This window comes from Salvelinus namaycush, chromosome 10 (assembly GCF_016432855.1).
Source record: "Salvelinus namaycush isolate Seneca chromosome 10, SaNama_1.0, whole genome shotgun sequence".
In the NCBI taxonomy this organism is placed as follows: Eukaryota; Metazoa; Chordata; class Actinopteri; order Salmoniformes; family Salmonidae; genus Salvelinus; species Salvelinus namaycush.
This window is the reverse complement of record NC_052316.1, coordinates 27,876,335-27,898,655: the sequence shown is the minus strand read 5'-3', so window position 1 is coordinate 27,898,655 and position 22,321 is coordinate 27,876,335. Positions and strand designations below refer to the sequence as shown.

At 42.7% G+C, this 22,321-nt stretch overlaps 1 protein-coding gene across 1 annotated transcript in view; it reads left to right on the top strand.

Moving 5' to 3' along the window:
• LOC120054281 (E3 ubiquitin-protein ligase LNX-like) overlaps nt 1-22,042 on the top strand; it is a 54,313-nt gene extending 32,271 nt beyond the window's left edge. The window contains exons 4-12 of the mRNA XM_039001701.1: nt 7,079-7,267; nt 7,613-8,032; nt 10,305-10,439; nt 12,894-13,198; nt 13,293-13,625; nt 16,358-16,593; nt 18,010-18,256; nt 20,724-20,882; nt 21,115-22,042. Coding sequence (XP_038857629.1) covers nt 7,079-7,267; nt 7,613-8,032; nt 10,305-10,439; nt 12,894-13,198; nt 13,293-13,625; nt 16,358-16,593; nt 18,010-18,256; nt 20,724-20,882; nt 21,115-21,250 — 2,160 coding nt within the window. The 3' untranslated portion in view covers nt 21,251-22,042. The remainder of the gene's footprint in view (nt 1-7,078; nt 7,268-7,612; nt 8,033-10,304; nt 10,440-12,893; nt 13,199-13,292; nt 13,626-16,357; nt 16,594-18,009; nt 18,257-20,723; nt 20,883-21,114) is intronic.
• The last annotated feature ends 279 nt before the right edge of the window (nt 22,043-22,321 follow it).

Genomic DNA, 22,321 nt, shown 5'->3' with positions numbered 1-22,321 from the left:
TTCAGTATGATGTCAGTGGGGGTTGTGTTTAGATCAGTTTGATGTCAGTGGGGGTTGTGTGTAGTTCAGTATGATGTCAGTGGGGTTGTGTATTGTTCATTATGACGTCACTGGGGGTTGTGTTCAGTTCAGTATGACATCAGCGGGAATTGGGTTTAGTTCAGTATGATGTCAGTGGGGGTTGTGTTTTGTTCAGTATGACATTGTGGGGGTTGTTCACAGTTCTGTATAATGTCAGTGGGGGTTGTGTTCAGTTCAGTATGACATTGTGGGGGTTGTTCACAGTGACGTCAGTGGGGGTTGTGTTAAGTTCAGAATGATGTCAGTGGGGTTGTGTTTAGTTCAGTGTGACGTCAGTGGGGTTGTGTTTAGTTCAGTATGAAGTCAGGGGGGGGGGGGGTTGTGTGTAGTTCAGTATGATGTCAGTGGGGGTTCCGTTTAGTTCAGTATGACGTCAGTGGTTGGTTGTGCTTAGTTCAGTATGAAGCCAGTGGAGGTTGTGTTTAGTTCAATATGATATCAGCAGGTGTTGTGTTTAGTTCAGTATGACGTCAGTGGGGGTTGTGTTTAGTTCAGTATGACGTCAGTGGGGGTTGTGTTCAGTTCAGTATGAAGTCAGTGGTGTTGTGTTTAGTTCAGTATTAAGCCAGTGGAGGTTGTGTTTAGTTCAATATGACGTCAGTGGGGGTTGTGTTGAGTTTAGTATGATGTCAGTGGGGGTTGTGTTTAGTTCAATATGATATCAGCAGGTGTTGTGTTTAGTTCAGTTTGAGGTATGTGGTGGTTTTGTTACATTTACATTTAAGTCATTTAGCAGACGCTCTTATCCAGAGCGACTACGTTCGGTATGAAGTCAGTGAGGGTTGTGTTTAGTTCAGTATGAAGTCAGTGGGGGTTGTGTTTAGTTCAGTATGAAGTCAGTGGGGGTTGTGTTTAGTTCAGTATGATGTCAGTGGGGGTTGTGTTTAGTTCAGTATGAAGTCAGTGGGGGTTGTGTTTAGTTCAGTATGATGTCAGTGGGGGTTGTGTTGAGTTGAGTAGGAAGTCAGTGGGGTTGTGTTTAGTTCAGTAAGTCGTCAGTGGTGTTGTGTTTAGTTCAGTATGAAGTCAGTGGGGTTGTGTTTAGTTCAGTATGACATCAGTGGGGGTTTTGTTTAGTTCAGTATAATGTCAGTGGGGGTTGTGTTCAGTTCCGTGTGATATCAGTGCTCTTTATGCTGTGTCTGCAGTTTTTGTGATTCCCTGTAGAGGTTTTAGGTGTGCGTGTGTGTTTGAGCTCAGTACATTTTTCTGTGTGTGTGCATGCCTGTGCTTGCATTGATTTGTGTGTGTCTGTGTTTATGTAAATGTCTGCCTGTGTTCGTTTTTTTGTGCATGTATTTGTGAGCAGTTCCTTTGGCTCTGTGCTGAGGTGACACTGCTGATAGCCCCCAGTGTAACTGCAGCAACATATGTTCCTTTAATAATTCAGCTGCACATTGCATAAGAGTCCACTGGTCCCCCAGAACAAAACAGAACAGAAGAGAGTGATCAGATGGGAGATTGGCAGCCTGTGGGCTAGGTTGGAGGAGAGAGAGGGACCTCCAGGGGACATGGACAGAGAGCTGCTGGTCCCTCCTCTACCTCCTCACCTAGCCAGGATCAACCAGGCCAGATGACAGGGTGATGAAGGAGCCTATGGGGCTTATAGCAGGCCTGTGATGGAATATATGATTTGTAGAGGGATAATGTGTTACTGTGTTTATTGCAGAGGGATACAGAATCTATTTCAGAGGCATACAGAATCTATTTCAGAGGCATACAGAATCTATTTCAGACACATACAGAATCTATTTCAGACACATACAGAATCTATTTCAGAGGCATACAGAATCTATTTCAGAGGCATACAGAATCTATTTCAGAGGCATACAGAATCTATTTCAGACACATACAGAATCTATTTCAGACGCATACAGAATCTATTTCAGAGGCATACAGAATCTATTTCAGAGGCATACAGAATCTATTTCAGACGCATACAGAATCTATTTCAGAGGCATACAGAATCTATTTCAGAGGCATACAGAATCTATTTCAGAGGCATACAGAATCTATTTCAGAGGCATACAGAATCTATTTCAGAGGCATACAGAATCTATTTCAGAGGCATACAGAATCTATTTCAGAGGCATACAGAATCTATTTCAGACACATACAGAATCTATTTCAGACACATACAGAATCTATTTCAGACACATACAGAATCTATTTCAGAGGCATACGGAATCTATTTCAGAGGCATACAGAATCTATTTCAGAGGCATACAGAAATTATTTCAGAGGCATACAGAAATTATTTCAGAGGCATACAGAAATTATTTCAGAGGCATACAGAAATGATTTCAGAGGCATACAGAAATGATTTCAGAGGCATACAGAAACTATTTCAGAGGCATACAGAATCTATTTCAGACGCATACAGAATCTATTTCAGACGCATACAGAATCTATTTCAGAGGCATACAGAAATGATTTCAGAGGCATACAGAAATGATTTCAGAGGCATACAGAAATGATTTCAGAGGCAAACAGAAACTATTTCAGAGGCATACAAGATCTATTTCAGAGGGATGCAGTATACAGGACGACCATGGAGAATGAGAAGGATGGAAGGAGTCGTGAAGATTAGGATGAGTAGTGAAGGATGAGCTGTACTGTTTATGATGGTGATGATGAGGGCCATGGGACTGTGAGAGAGAGTGAGTGAGAGAGTGAGTGAGAGAGTGAGTGAGAGAGTGAGTGAGAGAGTGAGTGAGAGAGTGAGTGAGTGAGAGAGTGAGTGAGTGAGAGAGAGAGAGAGTGAGTGAGAATGTGAGAGAGAGTGAGTGAGAGTATGAGAGAGAGAGTGAGAGAGAGTGAGCGAGAGAGAGAGAGTGAGCGAGAGAGAGTGAGCGAGAGAGAGAGAGAGTGAGCGAGAGTGTGTGAGAGAGAGAGAGAGAAGGATAGTAGGAGAAGAGGAGGGGAGATACTGTATAGTACAGTGTGGGATACAGAGGAAGACAGATGGGGGATGAGAGAGAGAGAGAGAGAGAGAGAGAGAGAGAGAGAGAGAGAAATAGAGAAGTTATATAACAACCACAGGTCTGTGTGTTAATGTGATCTTCTCCCTGGAAGCAATGAAGAGAAGATATTGACTTTGGAAGGGAGAAACTGCAGCGCGATTAGAACTAGGGACTGGGGCTATGGAACAAGAGAGATAGGGGGAGAGAGTGGGCCAGAGAGAAAGAAAGGGAGAATGAACAGGGAGGGAGAGGTTGAGAGATACAGTGCCTTCAGAAAGTATTCATACCCCTTGACTTATTCCACATTTTGTTGTGTTACAACCTGAATTCAAAATGTATTGAATATTTGTTTTTATCTCAGCTATCTACCCCCCATAATGACAATGTGAAAACATGTTTTAGAAATGTTTGTCAATGTATTGAAAATGAAATACAGAAATATCTAACTTACAAAAGTATTCGCACCCCTGAGTCAATAGTTTGTGGGAGCACCTTTGGCAGCAATTTAAGCTGTGAGTTTTTCTGGGTATGTCTCTAAGAGCTTTTCACACCTGGATTGTGCAACATTTGCCCATTATTATTTTCAAAATTCTTCAAGCTCTGTCACCTTGGTTGTTTCTCATAGCTAGACAACCAGTTTCAGGTCTTGCCATAGATTTTCAAGTAGATTTAAGTCAAAACTGTAACTCGGCCACTCAAGAACATTTACTGTCTTCTTGGTAAGCAACTCCAATGTAGATTGGGTCGTCTGTTTAAGGTTATTCTCCTGCTGAAAGGTGAATTAATCTCCCAGTGTCTGGTGGAAAGCAGACTGAACCAAGTTTTTCTCTAGGATTTCTCCTGTGCTTAGCTCCATTCCGCTTCTTTTTTATCCTGAAAAACTCCCCAATCCTTAACAAGTATACCCATAACACGATGCAGCCACCACTATGCTTGAAAATATGGAGAGTGGTACTGTATTGGATTTGCCCCAAACACACACTTTATATTCAGGACAAAAACTTTTCCAAATTTTTTGCAATATTACTTTAGTGCCTTGTTGCAAACAGGATGCATGTTTAAGAATATTTGTATTCTATACAGGCTTCCTTCTTTTCACTCTGTCAATTGGGTTAGTATTGTATTGTGGAGTAACTACAATGTTGTTGATCCACCCACAATTTTCTCCTATCACAGCCATTAAACTCTGTAACTGTTTTAAAATCACCTTTGGTCTTATGGTGAAATCCCTGAGTGGTTTCCTTCCTCTCCAGCAACTGAGTTAGGAAGGACACCTTTATCTTTGTAGTGACTGGGTGTATTGATACACATTCCAAATTGTAATTAATAACTTCACCATGCTCAAAGGGATATTCAATGCCTGCTTTTTTTACCCACATACCAATAGGTGCCCTTCTTTTAAAGGCATTGGAAAACCTCCTTGGTCTTTGTGGTTGAATCTGTGTTTGAAATTACCTGCTGGACTAAGGGACCTCACAGATAATTTTATGTGTAGGGTACAGAGATGAGGCAGTGATTCAAAAATCATGTTAAACACTACTATTGCACACAGTGTGAGTCCATGCAATGTATTATGTGACTTGTTAAACATTTGTTTTCTCCTATTTAGGCATGCAATAACAAAGGGGTTGAATACTTATTGACTTGTAAATTGAAAAACATAATTCCACTTTGACATTATGGGGTATTGTGTGTAAGCCAGTGACATGGGAAGTTTTCTGTGTCTGCGAGTTTTCGCTTCTCCGCTGTACTTGATTGATTAATTAAGGTCACCTGGTTGTCTAGGTCTTAATTTAAAGGAAAAAACTAAAACCAGAAGACATTAGGCCCTCCATGGAATGTGTTTGACACCCCTGTTCTAATGCCGCTTAAAAGGAAAGTAAGTGAAAGTAATCAGATTACGTTACTGAGTTTGTGCGATGATTAAAAATAGCACAAAGAAGAAGATATAAGGATAATTTACACTGAACAAAAATATGAACGCAACATGTAAAGTGTTGGTCCCATGTTTCATGAGCTGAAATAAAAATCCCATAAATGTTCCATACACTGTCAGATTTTGTGCACAAATTTGTTTACGTCCCTGTTAGTGAGCATTTCTCCTTTGGCAAGAAAATCCATCCACCTGACAGGTGTGGTATATCAAGAAGCTCATTAAACAGCATGATCATTACACAGGTGCACCTGTGAGTTGAGGTGCAAAGAGAAAGCCATATCTCAGACTGGCCAATAAAAATAAAAGATTAAGATGGGCAAAAGAACACAGACACTGGACAGAGAAGCTCTGCCTAGAAGGCCAGCATCCCGGAGTCGCCTCCTCAACTGTTGACGTTGAGACTGGTGTTTTGCGAGTACTATTTAATGAAGCTGCCAGTTGAGGACTTGTGAGGCGTCTGTTTCTCAAACTAGACACTCCAATGTACTTGTCCTCTTGCTCAGTTGTGCACCAAGGCCTCCCACTCCTCTTTCTATTCTGGTTAGAGACAGTTTGCACTGTTCTGTGAAGGGAGTAGTACACAGCGTTGTACGAGATCTTCAGTTTCTTGGCTATTTCTCGCATGGAATAGCCTTCATTTCTCAGAACAAGAATAGACTGACGAGTTTCAGAAGAAAGTTATTTGTTTCTGGCCATTTTGAGCCTGTAATCAAACCCACAAATGCTGATGCTCCAGATACATAACTAGTCTAAAGAAGGCCAGTTTTATTGCTTCTTTAATCAGGACAACAGTTTTCAGCTGTGCTAACATAATTGTGAAAGGGTTTTCTAATGATCAATTAGCCTTTTAAAATTATAAACTTGGATTAGCTAACACAACGTGCCATTGGAACACAGGAGTGATGGTTGCTGATAATGGGTCTCTGTACGCCTATGTAGATATTCCTTTAAAAATCAGCCGTTTCCAGCTACAATAGTCATTTACAACATTAACAATGTCTACACTGTATTTCTGATCAATTTTATGTTATTTTAATGGACAAAAAAAATTGCTTTTCTTTCAAAAACAAGGACATTTCTAGGTGACCGCAATTTTTTGAACGGCAGTGTGTACAGTATGAGGCTGTGGTTGTGTATTTGTGGGAACTTTATATCTCAGTTCTCTGTCAGTACAGTCAGTGTGTATCTGTATAAACGTGTGTGTGATTTTATCTCCACCCAAGCAATAACCTTGTGGAAAAGTCAATGTGAGGGTTTTCCCAAGCATACTTGGTACATATAGATATATGTGACTAATGATACAAACATGTGGAAGGATGATCAGCCAAGTGGATTTTCCCCTTAGGCTTGTACAAGCTTGTTTTGCTAACCTGGGGGAGTAGAGCCAGCTGCTTCAACGCTAAACCTCTCTACGCGGCCTCTCTGGCTTCCTCCCTCTGTCTATTTCTAGCTCTCTCTCTCTGTTTCTTTTGCTTTCTCCTTGGCCTTGCATTCTGCCTCTGTGAGAGTTCCTTTTCATCATAGAAATCAGAGTAACACACTACTTCTCTCCCTCCCTCATTATCTCTCTCTCTCTCTCTCTCGCTCTCTCTCTCTCTCTATATATATATTTATTTTTATTTTTATCAAATCTATGAAATAACACATATGGAATCATGTAGTAACCAAAAAAGGGTTAAACAAATCAAAATATATTTTACATTTGAGATTCTTTGAAGTAGCCACCCTTTGCCTTAATGGCAGCTTTGTCTAGTACTGTATAAATAAATAAATAAATATATATATATAATATATATATTTATTATTGCCTCCGCACTGTATAAATAAATAAATAAATAAATAAATATTTATTTATTTATACAGTACTAGACAAAGCTGCCATTAAGGCAAAGGGTGGCTACTTCACAGAATCTCAAATGTAAAATATATTTCGATTTGTTTAACCCTTTTTTGGTTACTACATGATTCCATATGTGTTATTTCATAGATTTGATCAAAATAAAAATAAAGAAAAACCCTGGAATGAGTGGGTGTGTCCAAACTTTTGACTGGTACTGTATATTTCCCTCCTTCACTCTCAGTGCTGGCTCTACCCCAGCTCCATCACCTGATCCCTGATGGTGAGGTCACCAGTATTAAGATCAACCATGAGCCCTCTGAGCCCCTGGCCATCAGCATCGTGGGGGGCAACGAGACCCCCCTGGTGCGTATCCTCATCCAGGACATCTACAGGGAGGGGGTAATCGCCCGGGACGGACGCCTGCTGCCCGGAGACATAATACTCAAGGTCAGTTTTTGTTCAAAGTAAGGTGGAATACTATTCGGCATGTATGTGACAGGGGTGGCAGGTAGCCTAGTGGTGAAGAATGTTGGACCAGTAACTGGCAGGTCACTGGTTCGAATCCACGAGCTGGAAAGGTGGAAAAATGTGCCGTTCTGCCCACTCCCCGGGCGCCTCCGCAGCTCTTTGATTCAGAGGGGTTGGGTTAAATGTGGAAGACATATTTCGGTCAAATGCATTCAGTTGTGCAACTGACTAGGTATCCCATTTCCCTGTATGTGTTGTGTGTTTGAATTTCTCATCGCAGCATATAATCTGAGACTTAACTCCACATCTCCCTCTCATCTTCAGGTGAATGGCATAGACATCAGCAATGTGCCCCACTGCTACGCCCTGGCCACCCTCAAACAGCCTTGCCAGCTGCTGCGACTCACAGTGCTGAGAGAGCAGCGCCACCGTTACCGCTCACACTCCGGGCACCACGGGCACCCCCACGACGCAGCCGGGGGCTATCCGCCTCATGGCCTCCCCCATAGCCAACCCTTGAGGGACGACAGCATCCACGTGGTCCTGGCTAAGAGCACCCCAGAGGAGCAGCTGGGCATCAAGCTGGTGAGACGACCAGAGGAACATGGAGTCTTTATCTTCCACCTGCTGGAGGGCGGCCTGGCGGCACACGACGGGCAGCTCAGCGTCAACGACCGTGTCCTCGCCATCAATGGACACGACCTGCGCTACGGAGCACCAGAACACGCCGCTTTACTCATCCAGGTCAGTCTGCAGGGGTTAGAGGTTAGGGAGCATTGGTTGGTTGTGGTTTACAATAGTTGGTAATGGTATGTATTTATTGACTCTGGGTCCTGTGATATTATGGCTAATAGTGGTGTGTGGTTCTGGTTAATTGCACTCTGTTGGCTGTCCATTGAGGTTAATTGTGGTTAATTGTTGTGTGTCTGTGGTCGACTGGGCGCTGCTCTACTGCTTGGCTGAGGCTCTGCTTCTTGGTGGATGCTGGGTAATTGCGGTGGTGTGTTTCTGGTTGACTGTGGGGTGTAGCTGTAGCTGTGCTCTCTGGATTTTTGTCTGAGGAGACTGGTTTGCTCTTGGGGTTCTCTGAGGACCCAACATGACACACAGCAGATTGTTGTTCTCAGAGATTAAGAACTGGCTGGAAACCGATTAAATTAGTCAATTAAGGCGATAATGAGCTGGACTGGGTAATTTAGGAGGCAGCTCTGCGGCACAGAGAGCACAGGCACTCTCAAATGAGCAACACGGGAGGGCGAGCTGTGTGTGTACTCACAAATGTGTGTGCATGTGCCTGTGAGTGTGTGTGCGAGAGTGTGCATGTTCATCCGAGTGAATGAGGGAGTGAGTCGCTGTGTGAGTGGGTGGACATACAGCCTGAAAAAGAGACAAAAGAGAGTAATAAAGAGCATGAAAAAGAAAGTTAGAGGAAAGGTTGAGAGGTGAGAAATACAGATTGTTAGAAAAATAAGTTTAAAGGTGAGTTTTTGAGTTGAAGTTGGAAAAGTCATAGTGAGAGCGTGAGGGCAGCAGAGAGACTGCAGTATTATGAGAGAGAAGAGAAGAGAAAATGGGGGTGAGTCACACTAAACAGGCTGCTTCCTGAAGCAAGTTAAAGGGTGCAATTGAAATGTGTGTGTGAGTGAGAGTGTTTTGTACACCACACTTGTTTATTATTTGTGTAAACCTCTCAGGGGTAATAAATGTTTTACATATTTTACAGCCTGGCCAAGCTCTGTGTGGGTGATTTTTTTCCCCCTTGAGCTGTCTTAAGGGGTTGGTAGGAGGAGGTATAAAATGTCCACAGGTTTACCTCAGGGCATTTCTATGTATGAGCACCAACATGTGAAGTTCATAGGATTATTTAAAATTGGGTGTCAAGTGAAAGCTAAGGGAGAAATTAAGGCATTGATGCATAAAATTCCAACTGAAAAAATATGCAAAAGTAAAGGCTTTGATTTCTGAATAGACCGATGGAAACGGGGTCTTAGAAAACATCTATGTAACGTGCGTTGTTTGAAGGAGACCAAGGCGCAGCGTAATTTGTGGTCATCATATTTATTTAAATGAGAACCAGCAACAAAATAACAAAGAGAAACCAAAACGAACGTATCGTTCCGTAGGCTACAAGAGCTGTACAAAAACAAGATCCCACAACATAGGTGGGAAAAAAGGCTACCTAAGTATGATTCCCAATCAGAGACAACAATAGACTCTGATTGGGAACCACACTCGGCCAAACACAAAGAAATACAAAACATAGAATGCCCACCCCACATTACACCCTGACCTCACCAAATAGAGAAATAAAACGTCTCTCTAAGGTCAGGGCGTGACAATCTACCAGAAATGAATGCAATTCATGATGTAATTCCTTTACCGTAATTCCATTACCGGGTGTAAGTCCACTTCAGTTACTGTCGTAAAATAACAAAAAATATTTTATTTTCAAACTCAAGGTGCCATGTCATACAGTAGCTTACAACACATTATTTCTGCAGACGTGGTCACATAAAAACCTAAGGGAGATTTTACCAAAGTTTGCTTCTGCACAGTTCTTCCACAAAATAAATGTTTGTAAATGTTAGTCTAAATTGTTAAAAAATAGTCCTTGTGCATGGAGTTGTATGGTTTGTTAAACTTTGAAATCAATGCTTTTTGTTTGGCATACATTTTAAAGTGAAAGAAATTAGTCAAAGCGTTCCATTATCATGGAATTGCCGCTCATACTCTACCCTCAATACAGCATCTGGGATGAGAAAGATGGGCCTGTTTGAGCTGTTTTAGTTTCTATAGTGTCTGAGTCTAGTTATGTGGCAGTGAAGTTGTTTTTATTAAGTGCTTGTTTGGATATCTGGATCAACTTCAGTGAAGCTGTATTCAATGTTTATTTATGGGGCTCAACCATGATATTCTTCTACAAAGTGACTGTTTTTAGTTTGTCACTCTTTTTTAATTGCTATGTGTGTCTGTCTGGTTCTGAGCTTGGTTGTGTTTGTCTGTTTGTCTCCTGTAGGCGAGTGAGGAGCAGGTACACTTCATAGTGTCTCGTCAGATCTGTTTACCCACGCCTGACATTCTGCAGGAGGCTCCATGGGGCATGGACGGCCCCCCTCCATACTCCCCAGTGGACATGGAGCATACGCTACTGGTTAGCTATGCATAAAATGCATGACGCACGCACAAGCATAGGCACACACACAAACAAACACAAAAACACAGACACAGGTTTGTTTGAAGAGCTTTTCTTGAGGTTATACACACACTAAAACCCCAGACTTTGAGCTCTATTCAATCCTTATTGCGAAGTTCAGCATTACAGCATGATTGAAATGTAAAGGTAATGTTCCTGCATTAGCGGAGACAGCATTTACGGGAAACGCTGCATATGTCGTCTCAATCGGAAATTACCTTAACATTTATATTGCGCAATCTGTAATGCTTCAGCGATACAGACTGAAAGAGCTCTTTGTATTCCTGCCTCTTCTTATCATGTTAAATATTCCTTTTTATGTGAAAATGATCCTGAGCCGTACTATTCTTCCATCAAAGAGGAGCGTGTCATCCCTGACTGCCAAAGTGTTCCGCTCCTCTCAGAGAGCCATGTGCGTTTTCCCAGAGCAGCCGCCTCTCTCTCTCTGAGCCTATTATCCATGAAGAAAACATTGTCAGGATGTACACACCTCCACGCTAAAACAGGATTTTCTCCAGCTCATTATTGGAGCTGACGAATTCCATTGTTCTGATGATGATCAACTTCACAGCTCTCGTCTCGCTTTCTTCTCACTTTCTCTATTTGAGGTGCTAATTCTCTCAGACACATTGTTAAAACTGGAGAATGTGTGACGCCAGAGTGGAGTGGTACTGTATTCTTCAGGTAAAGTCCTTGGCATCAAAGCTAGTTGAGAGAGAATGAGGCTGTAATAGAAAGAACCCTGCAGGTAGCAACAATAACAACGTATTATCATTCTGAGATAAGCTAAGCCACCTTCAGCAGGACTATAGATCATATTTAGACTAAATCTAACCAGACCTTTATATTGTGATGTAATATTGGTCTTAAAGCCCCCATGCAGTCTTTGTAATTGTATTTTAAATCATCACTGGATGTCTAATAAATCACTGTCTGTGTTTATTTAATGAAAAAAACATTAGGAACACCTGCTCTTTCCATGACATAGACTGACCAGGTGAATCCAGGTAAAAGCTATGATCCCTTATGGATGTCACCTGTTAAATCCACTTCAATCACTGTAGATAATGGGGAGGAGACAGGTGAAATAATTATTTTTAAGCATTGAGACTATTGAGACATGGATTGTGTATGTGTGCCATTCAGAGAGTAAATGGGCAAGATAAAAGAGGGAAGTGCCTTTGAACGGGGTATGGTAGTAGGCACCAGTTTGAGTGTGTCAAGAACATGCTCAACAGTTCCCTGTGTGTATCAAGAATGGTCCACCACCCAAAGGAAATCCAGCCAACTTGACACAACTGTGGGAAGCATTGGAGTCAACATGGAACGCTTTCAATACCTTGTAGAGTCCATGCCCTGGCGAATTGAGGCTGTTCTGAGGGAAAACAGGGGTGCAACTCAATATTAGGAAGATGTTCCTAATGTTTTGTACACTCAGTATTTATTGTTCTTCTTTGGCCCTTGAAATACTCAGACTGATAGGATGGTCTAGAGCCCACCCCCTTACCCAGATGAACAGTCAGTCAATGGTCTATTATAATCAGATCACATTGTGACATCATTGATGTGGGACAAAAGTTCCATCCGACCTGAACAGGCTGAAATTCCAGATACATTTGTTTTTTGTTCAAACAGAGGTGCATTCAACAAGACTTCTGTTTGTGAACGCTCACGGCGAACTATGTTTGTTTTCAACAGATTCTTTCTGGTAAAACAATGGATAGAACACGTAAAATGTTGATTTTAGCTGCAGCTTCTGTAATAATCGATGACTCTTTAGACCCTAGTACTGATGTCACGTAGTGGCTACTTATTTTAGTGTGTATTGACAAGAAAAAGTGAGCATCCGATTGGAAGACTTAAGGGTTATGTGGAGGAAGTCATCCCTCGATACAACGACTTTGCCTTTCGATCTCATTTTATGATGAGCCAAGAAACCTTGCAGGTAATTTGCATGTGTAGATGATCTCGTTGTTTAGATTAAACTAGCCTAAATAAAGTTGTGTCACAAAAATCCCCAATGATGTAGCTAGCTAACGTTATCTATAAGCACGAATGCATCCCACTCTTAGTTAATTGACCAACCAGACAGCTGTGTGGGTGGGGTGTACAGTCAACCAACCAGACAGCTGTGTGGGTGGGGTGTACAGTCAACCAACCAGACGGCTGTACATTAAGCATATTATTTATACGGCCCCTTATCTATCGACAGTTGCACAAAGGGGAAATAATTAAAATGTAAAAAAATTAAGTACAATGTAGCCTATAATGAATAATACATCATTGTATCATTGCTATTTGCCTCTGTCTTACACACAGAACAAAGGCAGGACAAAACTCTAAGATGACAAAATCCAATTTTGCTGTTTTTCAGATATTGCGTGAGGAACTCATCCCTCTGGTTCCATACAGAGGAGAACGACTGGAGGATTGTGTGTTGGCCTCTCTCTGGCTGTTGGCCAACTGCTCCAAATAGTAGATGGCCAGAACCAGCTGATGCCCACCTACCTCAAGTGGCCAACACCCACCCAGTTTTCAGTTCTGGAGGCTGAGTTACAGGGTATCAGAGGGTTCCCTGGTGTGATTGGGTGCATAGATGGCACCCACATTACCATCAGGGGGCCCTCAGAACATCGGGATGCCTACACTAACCGAAAAGCCAGCCCAGCTTCCAGCTGCAAGCTGTATGAGACAGCCAACTTTGCTGGGAAACGCTGGTTCTGTGCATGATGCAGGGTGTACAGGACCAGCGACGTCACCTAGATGCCCACCCTCTTATCCCCTAAGCCTGGATCTTATTGTCCCATTCAGGGACAATGGTCACCCAGTGGACGACCACAAGCGATTCAATGCAATCCACGGCTCCACCCGAGTCCAGATCGAGAGATCCGTTGGCCTCTTAAAGTGCATTTGGAGGAGGCTCCAACATCTTGACATGCTGCTGCTGGAGAAGATTCCAGATGTCCTCGCCAGTGCCTGTGCCCTCCACAAAATGGCCCTCATCCATGAGGGCATCACAGAGGACTTGGATGAGGACTATGTTGTGGCACAGGCACGTAACATCGAGCCAGTCCCTAATCATGCAGACAACAGAGTGGCTCTACGTAACCAGGCTGCCCAGAAGAGGGACAACAAAATGGGCCGGCTCTAAACAATAAAATAATTGTTGATACACGATGGAGAAAATTGTTCTGGTGTCCATTTTTTTAAGAAATAGCACTTTTAATGGTTTAGATGAAATAAATAAAAATGTAATAGACTAACTTTATTCCAGAATGAACTTGAATAGAGAACAAAAAAATTACTGACAGAGAAAATGTAATACTTTTTTAATGATATTGTATTCATGAATAACACGAATATACAATTTTGAAACATAAAAAAAACTGATTTGCTAGACTTTAAAACATACTCACTGCTTATTCCAAAACTAATTTGCTTCAATAACAATCACTGCTCATTGAAAAAATAATTTACTTCAATTAAAAATCACTGCTCACTCAAACTGTTTTCACTGCTCATTCAATAAAAACTATTTACTTAAATTTTCACAATCACTGCTCAGTGATACGCTGCAAAGCATGAGTAAACTTTTCCAAGAGAGAGTTCCTGTCTTGCTGAATCTGGGTGCTATGTCTGCAGGCTGAGCATTTCCTTCATTTTCGCCTCGATGGTTGCGGTCACACTTTTCTTGGTTGACCTTTTAGGTTCTCATGGCTGTGTGTGGGTGTCAGTGTGAGGAATGTGAAGGTTGGGTGCTGTATGTGCTCGTGGCTGTGTGTGGGTGGAGTTTTTGGGGTGTGTGTCAGTGTGAGGAGGGTAAGAGTTGGGTGTGCAGTTTTTGTGGATGTAAGTTGGAATTTTGTGGTCTGCAGGTGTATGTAGGTGGAGGTGTTGGGATGTGTGTCAGTGAACAAAGAAACAAGACCTCCTCCTTGGCCGGTTTTCGTATGACTGTTGAGGATAGCCTTATACCTGAGTAAAAACAAACGCAAGATGCAAGACCAAGTTATAACTTAGATGCAAAAGCATAGTACAAACTGATCTGGCTAGCGCCTAGCGGCTAAAAAAGGCAAATTATGCTCTCTTAATCTCAAGATTATATATGCATTCCTAATTACATCAAAACATCATTACACATGTTGGTCTGTATTAAACTGATACATAAATATTCAGTTGAACAATCGAAAATAGATTGCAATACATACCGGTGTCTAAGGCTCCTCTATTTACTGTTGCATGTCTGCCACTGCACCACATATCCATTGCTCTGTTTTTTGGCCACCATACACCATGCCTCCTTCTCCTTGATAACAGGGCTCTCAAACTTCTCCTCTATTAGTGACAGCACTGCTGAGTGAGTCCACTGAAATCCACCTGATTTATACATAGCTGCTTTAAAACTTAACACTCCACTTGAGCCTCCCCGTACTTAACTGAATAGAAATCTATAAACTGTATGTTACAGCTAGCCAACACTAATAATAATTGTGGGATGTGTTCCTGTTATTCAGTGGTCTGTTTAATACAGAGAGACTGGTCTGAGAGCTACAGTACGTGCATGGACAGGTTCAAACTTGAGAAGAACCAAGCCTCCCCTAACCACTGATACAGGATCAGATTTATTTAACCTCTTAATTGTTAACTTTAGGATTGTGTGAATGTAGTTACATGTCCCCCCTGTATGGGGTCTCAAGGTGATCGAGTTAGCTAATACATAGCTACTGTGTTAATCCAGATATAGATAACTAGTCTTCATAACTTGACAACAATATTGTGTAACACCTAACCACAGATGAAAGGGGAAACTATTACGCTAGCTAGGTAACTTAGTTAGATCGCATAATGTAGCTAATGTTAATCCTCACCTAGGCTTTTCTCCATCATCGATATCCAATTCTTGATCAACAAGAAAATTAACATTTGGGTATCTAGTTAAGTAATGACACACTTGCTATAATGATTTTGTGATAGTAGCTAGGCTACTGTACAAGTTGGCGTACCTGGCAAACTACCTTTTAAACCAGTAGCCAGACAATCTTGTTGTGCATCTCCTCGCCTTGCCAAGACGAGGGTCAAATAAGATGGAAAAACAAAAACAATGTGAAAAACAAATAGAAGCAATGAAGAAAAACCATACATGATTCATATAATGTCTATAACGTGTAGTTATTCAATACATACAGTATGTAAATAATATACATTTACTTAAACCCAGTCAATTTTCTGTTCACCGCACACTACCTCTTCGGGCTGTTAGCTTATGTGTGCGAACGTTTGCCACAAACTGCATTTTTTTAAAATTATGTTCACGAGCTTAAGCTAACATTAGCAAACTTTTGCAAACTATTCCCCTTGTTGAACGTGCCTCAGCTCTTACACAAAAAGGGCATTATCATTGTTTTCACAATTTCAGAGTGATATTTCGACCATGGGTTTAACCACACTGCCCCCTTAATGAAGTTGGCTTCATATTGTGTTTTAATATTGGTCTTATTGAAGTTGGCTTCTAGTGGCTGTGCTTGTGTCTGTTGGAGGGAAACCAAGCCAAGCCTAGGAAGGAACTCCATGGCCGTCAACAATCCTTGTTTTACTGGAAGAAAAACAGGACCATACTGTACAATTCTTTAATTTCAACACAGGCACAGAGATACAATTACAGACACAAAAATACACTCACACACACATTCTCACACAAAACACAAGAAAACACACTGGACACAAACAAACAACACCGATAAACACTCTATTGTAAACACACATCTATTTCAGTTTAACCCTTAACACCAATAAACACTCTATTGTAAACACACATCTATTTCAGTTTAACCCTTAACACCAATAAACACTCTATTGTAAACACACATCTATTTCAGTTTAACCCTTAACATTTCTCACATTGCACCCCTCCCCTCTGTCTTGTCCCCTCTGCAGGACTCATGTGAGAAGCCGGCATGTTATGAGAAGACGGTGACGCTGGCCAAGGAGCCCCATGACTCCCTGGGGATGACAGTGGCAGGGGGCATGTCCTCCCGCGGCTGGGACCTCCCTGTCTACGTCACTAATGTCGACCCCAACGGAGTGGTGGGACAGGAGGGATCCATCCGCAAAGGTACCAGCCTGGTGATAAACCTTAAACACCACAGTCTCACACACACTCATACAATTATACACACTCACACACAGTCTCTCTCTCTTTCACTCTCACTCAGTCATACAGTAAATCAAATCCAATGTTCTGGCATGGAATTTAGCTAATATTTACCTGAATTGCTCCAATATTGACTTTGATAGTTTCTCTGTTCCATGCAGTCCCTGCTGGTCTTCATGATGCCAGAGCTGGTACTGCAGACAGGCGTCATGTGTGTGTGACATGTCCCTTGTGTAGAACAGACGGGTAGAAACACTCAAATTCCTGTTTCATTACCAAGCTTATTTATTCAACAGGAAACGCAGGGGTGGTTACTGTTCAGGGCTCGCCAAATTAAGTATAACACACACACCCACCGACACACACAACCACTGACACACACACAAACACACACCACACTCAGATTTTGTTAAGTAGGTTCCAGAGGAAATGACAGGCTGCATTTTATCAGCTCATTATACAAAATCAGTCAACTCTGAAATAGACCAAACACAAACAGACTCCCAAAATGATTGGATACACTTGTGGCAGGCCTGTTACGGTTATATACTGCAGTGTGTGAGAGTATAGGTGTGTGTGTGTGTTTGGGTGTCTGGGTGTGGGATGTCAGAACATCTGAGGGAGCGCTCTGTGCCGGGCCAGACATCAAAGGGCAGTGGAGGCATTTAAACCCAGAACTACTCATCCTAGGGATCCGCCTCAGATAACCACAGTACAGAGAGACCAGACCAGGGTGTACCACCTTCTGAATACACAATACTCTACATCTGTGTGTGTGTGTGTGTGTGTGTGTGTGTGTGTGTGTGTGTGTGTGTGTGTGTGTGTGTGTGTGTGTGTGTGTGTGTGTGTGTGTGTGTGTGTGTGTGTGTGTGTGTGTGTGAGTGAGTGAGACAGGTAGAGTATGATATTTAGTGTTATTCCCCTAGCCTTTATCAAAAGCATAATTCTGAGTCTGTATTCCTGTGCATTCCTGTGTGTATCAGTAACATGCATATGTTTGTGTATACAGCTGTCTACATAATAATTAACCAGATTGTACCCTAGCGTGTGTGTGAATTTGCATAGTGCATCCTAATCAAAGGGGGTGGATGTTGTCCTTTGAGCGAGCCTCCACTCCAGATAGTAGCTGGCTGTGCAGTGTGCTGCGGTGCAGTGCTATGTGTACAGCACTGTCTAAGCCCACTTTGATTATCTGGAAGTTATTTGGTTCCACTGCTTTGTGTTCTTGCGAGAGAAGATTGAATATTCAATAGGCAGACGAGATGAGTCCTTGTCCCTGGGAACTTTTGCTTTTGAAAGGCATCAGAATCAGACAGTGGTCAGGGCAACAACACTGTGCTAAGTGGTGCTGTGTTCTGTCCTCCCCTCTGCCTGCAGGTGACATCCTGCTGAACGTTAACGGACTGGACCTGACGGGGGTGACGCGGGGCGAGGCTGTGGCCAACCTGAAGAACACCACCTCCCCCGTGGTGCTCAAGGTCCTGGAGATGAGGCCTCCGGAGGAGAGCCAGCCAGAGTTCCCCTCGCCACCCTTGCCCACCGACAGCACCAAGCAAAGCCTTGCAAAGCTGCCACACACCGATGACTACTCCCCACTGTGGGTGTCATGGTTGCAGCTGCCCAGGTGAGTAGCAGTACCCCTCAGCTAGCCTTCCTATTCTATATCTCAGAAACCTTGCACTTATCTTCTTCTACTAGCACCATCTTTGCTGATAACTTCTATATTGAGGAAAAATGTACTATGACTGTGATATGTGGTCTCACCTAGCTATCTTAAGATGAATCTACTAACTGTAAGTCGCTCTGGATAAGAGCGTCTGCTAAATGACTAAAATGTCATATGCACAAATGTTCTCTTCTCCAATCTCAGTCTCTTCTGACCTGACCAGCTCAGTGTTTGACTGGGCCAGATGGGAGAGGAGGAATGATAATTATATACACTACACTCACAATGTTAAGGACACAGTCTTAACCATACGGTTGCCCAGACACCAATAGCCTCTGTTTGGCATATTTTTAAGCCCCCTTTGACAGAACAATGTACTTAATGAGTTGATGAACATAGTTAGGTGTTGGCTTGCTACTTGAGTGAAGGCCCTTAATGAAAAGCACTAGCCAACAGATATGGAAGGGTACAGAGAGACCTAAAGAGGTAACAGGCTACATTACAAGGCCGATATGGGACAGAGGGAAGGGGAGAAGGAGGGTGATGACAGGATTAAGCAATAAGGCCCGAGGGGGTGTGGTATATAGCCAATATACCACGGCTAAGGGATGTTCTTACGCATGATGCAACGTGGAGTGCCTGGATACAGCCCTTAGCCGTGGTATATTGGCCATATACGACAAACCCCCGAGGTACCTTATTGCTATTATAAACAGGTTACCAACGTAATTAGAGCAATAAAAATACATGTTTCGTCATACACTTGGTATATGGTCTGATATACCACGGCTGTCAGCCAATCATCATTCAGAGCTCAAACCACCCAGTTCATAATGATGAATAGACACTAGTGTATACCGCGTCTGGCCTTCTCGCCATGGCCTTCAGTCTCTTGCTCATCCTCTTCCTCACATCCCAGTCTCAGAAAGTGGTCACTGACACTCTCCATCATTCTCTTTTAAACGGCTCACCTTGCCATCTTTAAAGTTGATTTGCTCATCAGACAAATCTTCCCATCTCCTGGGGTGTGATGTGTGGCAGAGTTGTTGGATTGAGGGAGGGATTAAACCCCTTCTATGTCTCGTTTGGATAGAGTTCAGATTCTGGCAGAGTGAGGGGTATGCCCAGGGATGCAAACTGGTGAGTGCCCAAAAAGGTGATACTTTTTTTTACACAGAAACATGCAAAAAATCCCTGTTAGGGAGAAATGCAGGTTTTAACTAATTAAACAACAAAGAAAATGATCTACATGATCAGTCTCTGTGTGTAAAATAAAAAGTGGTTAATGTGAATCTAACTCACAGCTAAAGAATGTAAGGAAAGCAATCCAATGTTATTTGTTGCCTAGACTTACTGCACATGACACTCAAGTCTTGAGAAAAAAACAATACACTTATATTGCAGTTAGCCATGACAGCCTTTATATTAGAATGCTTGTTACCATGACAGCCTTTATATTAGAACACTTGTTACTATGACAGCCTTTATATTAGAATGCTTGTGACCACACACACACACATCTAAATACTCCCTCACCTTAAACTTTTCAAATGCCAGTGGTTTTTCGGTTACAGCTCATGAAGCACACTTCATCACCTTCTCACCCGTCTCTGTGGTCAGGCTTCTCACCTACCTCTTCGTTATCGTTCAGGGATGCACTGCTGTAACTGGCAAACTGCCTTTGCACCCTACTGCTGTCTTTCCAGAGCGTACGCAGATTCTGTAACAAGCAAATTGGTTGTCTCTTCTTTCTTCAGTCGCGTGTTGCATTCTGTTGTTAAGTGAACGATTGGCTGAGCCTTGGATACAGCCAGTATTGCTCCAAACGCGCATCACTCGTTCAACCAAACATGCATCATTCGTTCGCTTACAAACGCGCGTCACTCGTTTACAGCCAGTAGTGATCCAAAGTCCCCCCCCAAAACTTTTATTCTTAGTTTGCATCCCTGGGTATGTCCATTTCTCTACAGATCTGCCACTGCTGGTATAAAAACCTGCCCTTACTGTAATTATTAATTTTTTTAACTACTGGAATAAAATAGAAACTCAATTTCTCCCCAACCGGCAAAATTGATTAGAAAAGTGAAAACCAACTAGTGATTCACCATGGGAATTCAGTCCAAATGGGCAACAGTTCCAAAAGGATTTGAATGTAATTTTCACTCACCCCCGGGCAGTGTGAGAGACTGATTATAAAATCCCTCCCTTCTCAGCACTGTATTTTCACAGCTCTGCCTCACCTGGGAGGAAAAGCCATGTCTCCATTCTCATTGAATGACAGCCAAGCCGTTGTTTTTTTATGACAGACTGCCACGGGACTCTGCAATCTCACTGCTGCATATGTGCACACAGTACAGGATGGGCACACATTTGAATGCTGGCAGCAGTCTAGAGATTTCCTAATCCCCCTTTTTGTCCCTTGCAGGCACCTGTACTGCTGCAAAGACATTGTGCTGCGCCGGAGCACCTCAGGCAGCCTGGGCTTCAGCATCGTGGGGGGGCAGGAGGAGGTCAACTGCAATCAGTCCTTCTTCATCCGTTCCATCGTGGAGGGCACACCAGCCTACAACGACGGCAGGATACGGTACAGACAACTAAACCTATATCTCACACACTGGCCAGAGGACCTATATCACTGCATGTTTGCTGAATCTTCTATTTTTCTGTGACAAATTATATCCAGTATTTACCTTATCGTTACAGTAGTCTTGTATTTACACACTGCTAGCATTGCTATATGGGCCTCCTTTACTATACTGAGTCCATCTCTATGGTTGTTAAAACCTGCATTAACCCCCCCTGTTCTGTGTGTGTAGATGTGGGGACACTCTGCTGGAGGTGAATGGCAAGAGTACGTGGGGGATGACCCACACAGCCCTGGTGCGTCTGCTGAAGGAGCTGCGGGGCAGAATCACCCTGACCATCGTGTCCTGGCCCGGAAGCCTGCTGTAGCCCCGCTGCAGCCACAGGGAGGGGCCAACACTGACCCAGGAATGTGGGCGGAGCTTTTAACTGGATTACAACGCTGAGCCCTACCGTATGGAATGGGCTTTCACTAGTGATGTAGCTATGGAAGGCGGACCTTAAGAACCCTGACACCTGATGGACAGCTGAGACTTTGTCAGGAGTTCAGAGGAGGCCAACCATCCATGTGACTGGAATTTGACCAAACCCCCCAGAGACACTGAGCTGGGAGGAGTTGGATCTGTGGCCCTACCCCTGGGATGTTCGGAGCATTCTGATTGGAGGAGAGGCTTGTTCGATGACAATGCATCCAATGAGGGGGGTGGGTGGTTGCGAGGGAACACAAGTTGCCAATTCCATTGGTTCTATGTTAGAGTATGCATTTAATTGGACTCACATTTCTTTATTGTAAATGTTGGCTATCTAAAAAAAATACTGATTCAAGCAATTGTATTGGCCTTTCAATATAGGCTTTATTACGTTTGTACTAACAGTGGTTATCATCTTCATCTGTTGGACTGAAGACACATTGCCAAGTAGCCGTTTGTGTTGAGATGTTTTCAGAAGCTGTTGCTAAATTATCAAAACACGGGCAAAAGTATAGTAAAAAAAACTAAGTAAAAATGTGTTCATAATCTGTTAAAAGTAATATTAAGGTGACATCGTGGAGGCCTTACTGATTTTCCTACTTTTGAAAAAAAAAAAAACCTGACTTGGTTTCTGTGTGTTTCCGTGGATGTGTCTGGTCTAGGGCCATTTAACGCGGTTCTGTCACATGCTTCGGCCTGCGTAGTATATCTGATGGTACCTTTGGCAAAATAATCAATAAAGTCATTGGAAAAGGACACTTGTCTGAGAGCTCTGGCAAGGGTTGGGGGTTTGGGTTCACATTAAATGACCTGGGATAAGATATTATTTAGCACAGCTCACTGAAATTCTAACTATTCAGCTGAGGTCCAGTCAGCTCCTTTATCCAAACCTATCTCTTAAATGCAACAAAACAAACTCCTCTCTCAGGTGAGACAAAATATACAGGTTGTATTCAACGTAAACCTAAAA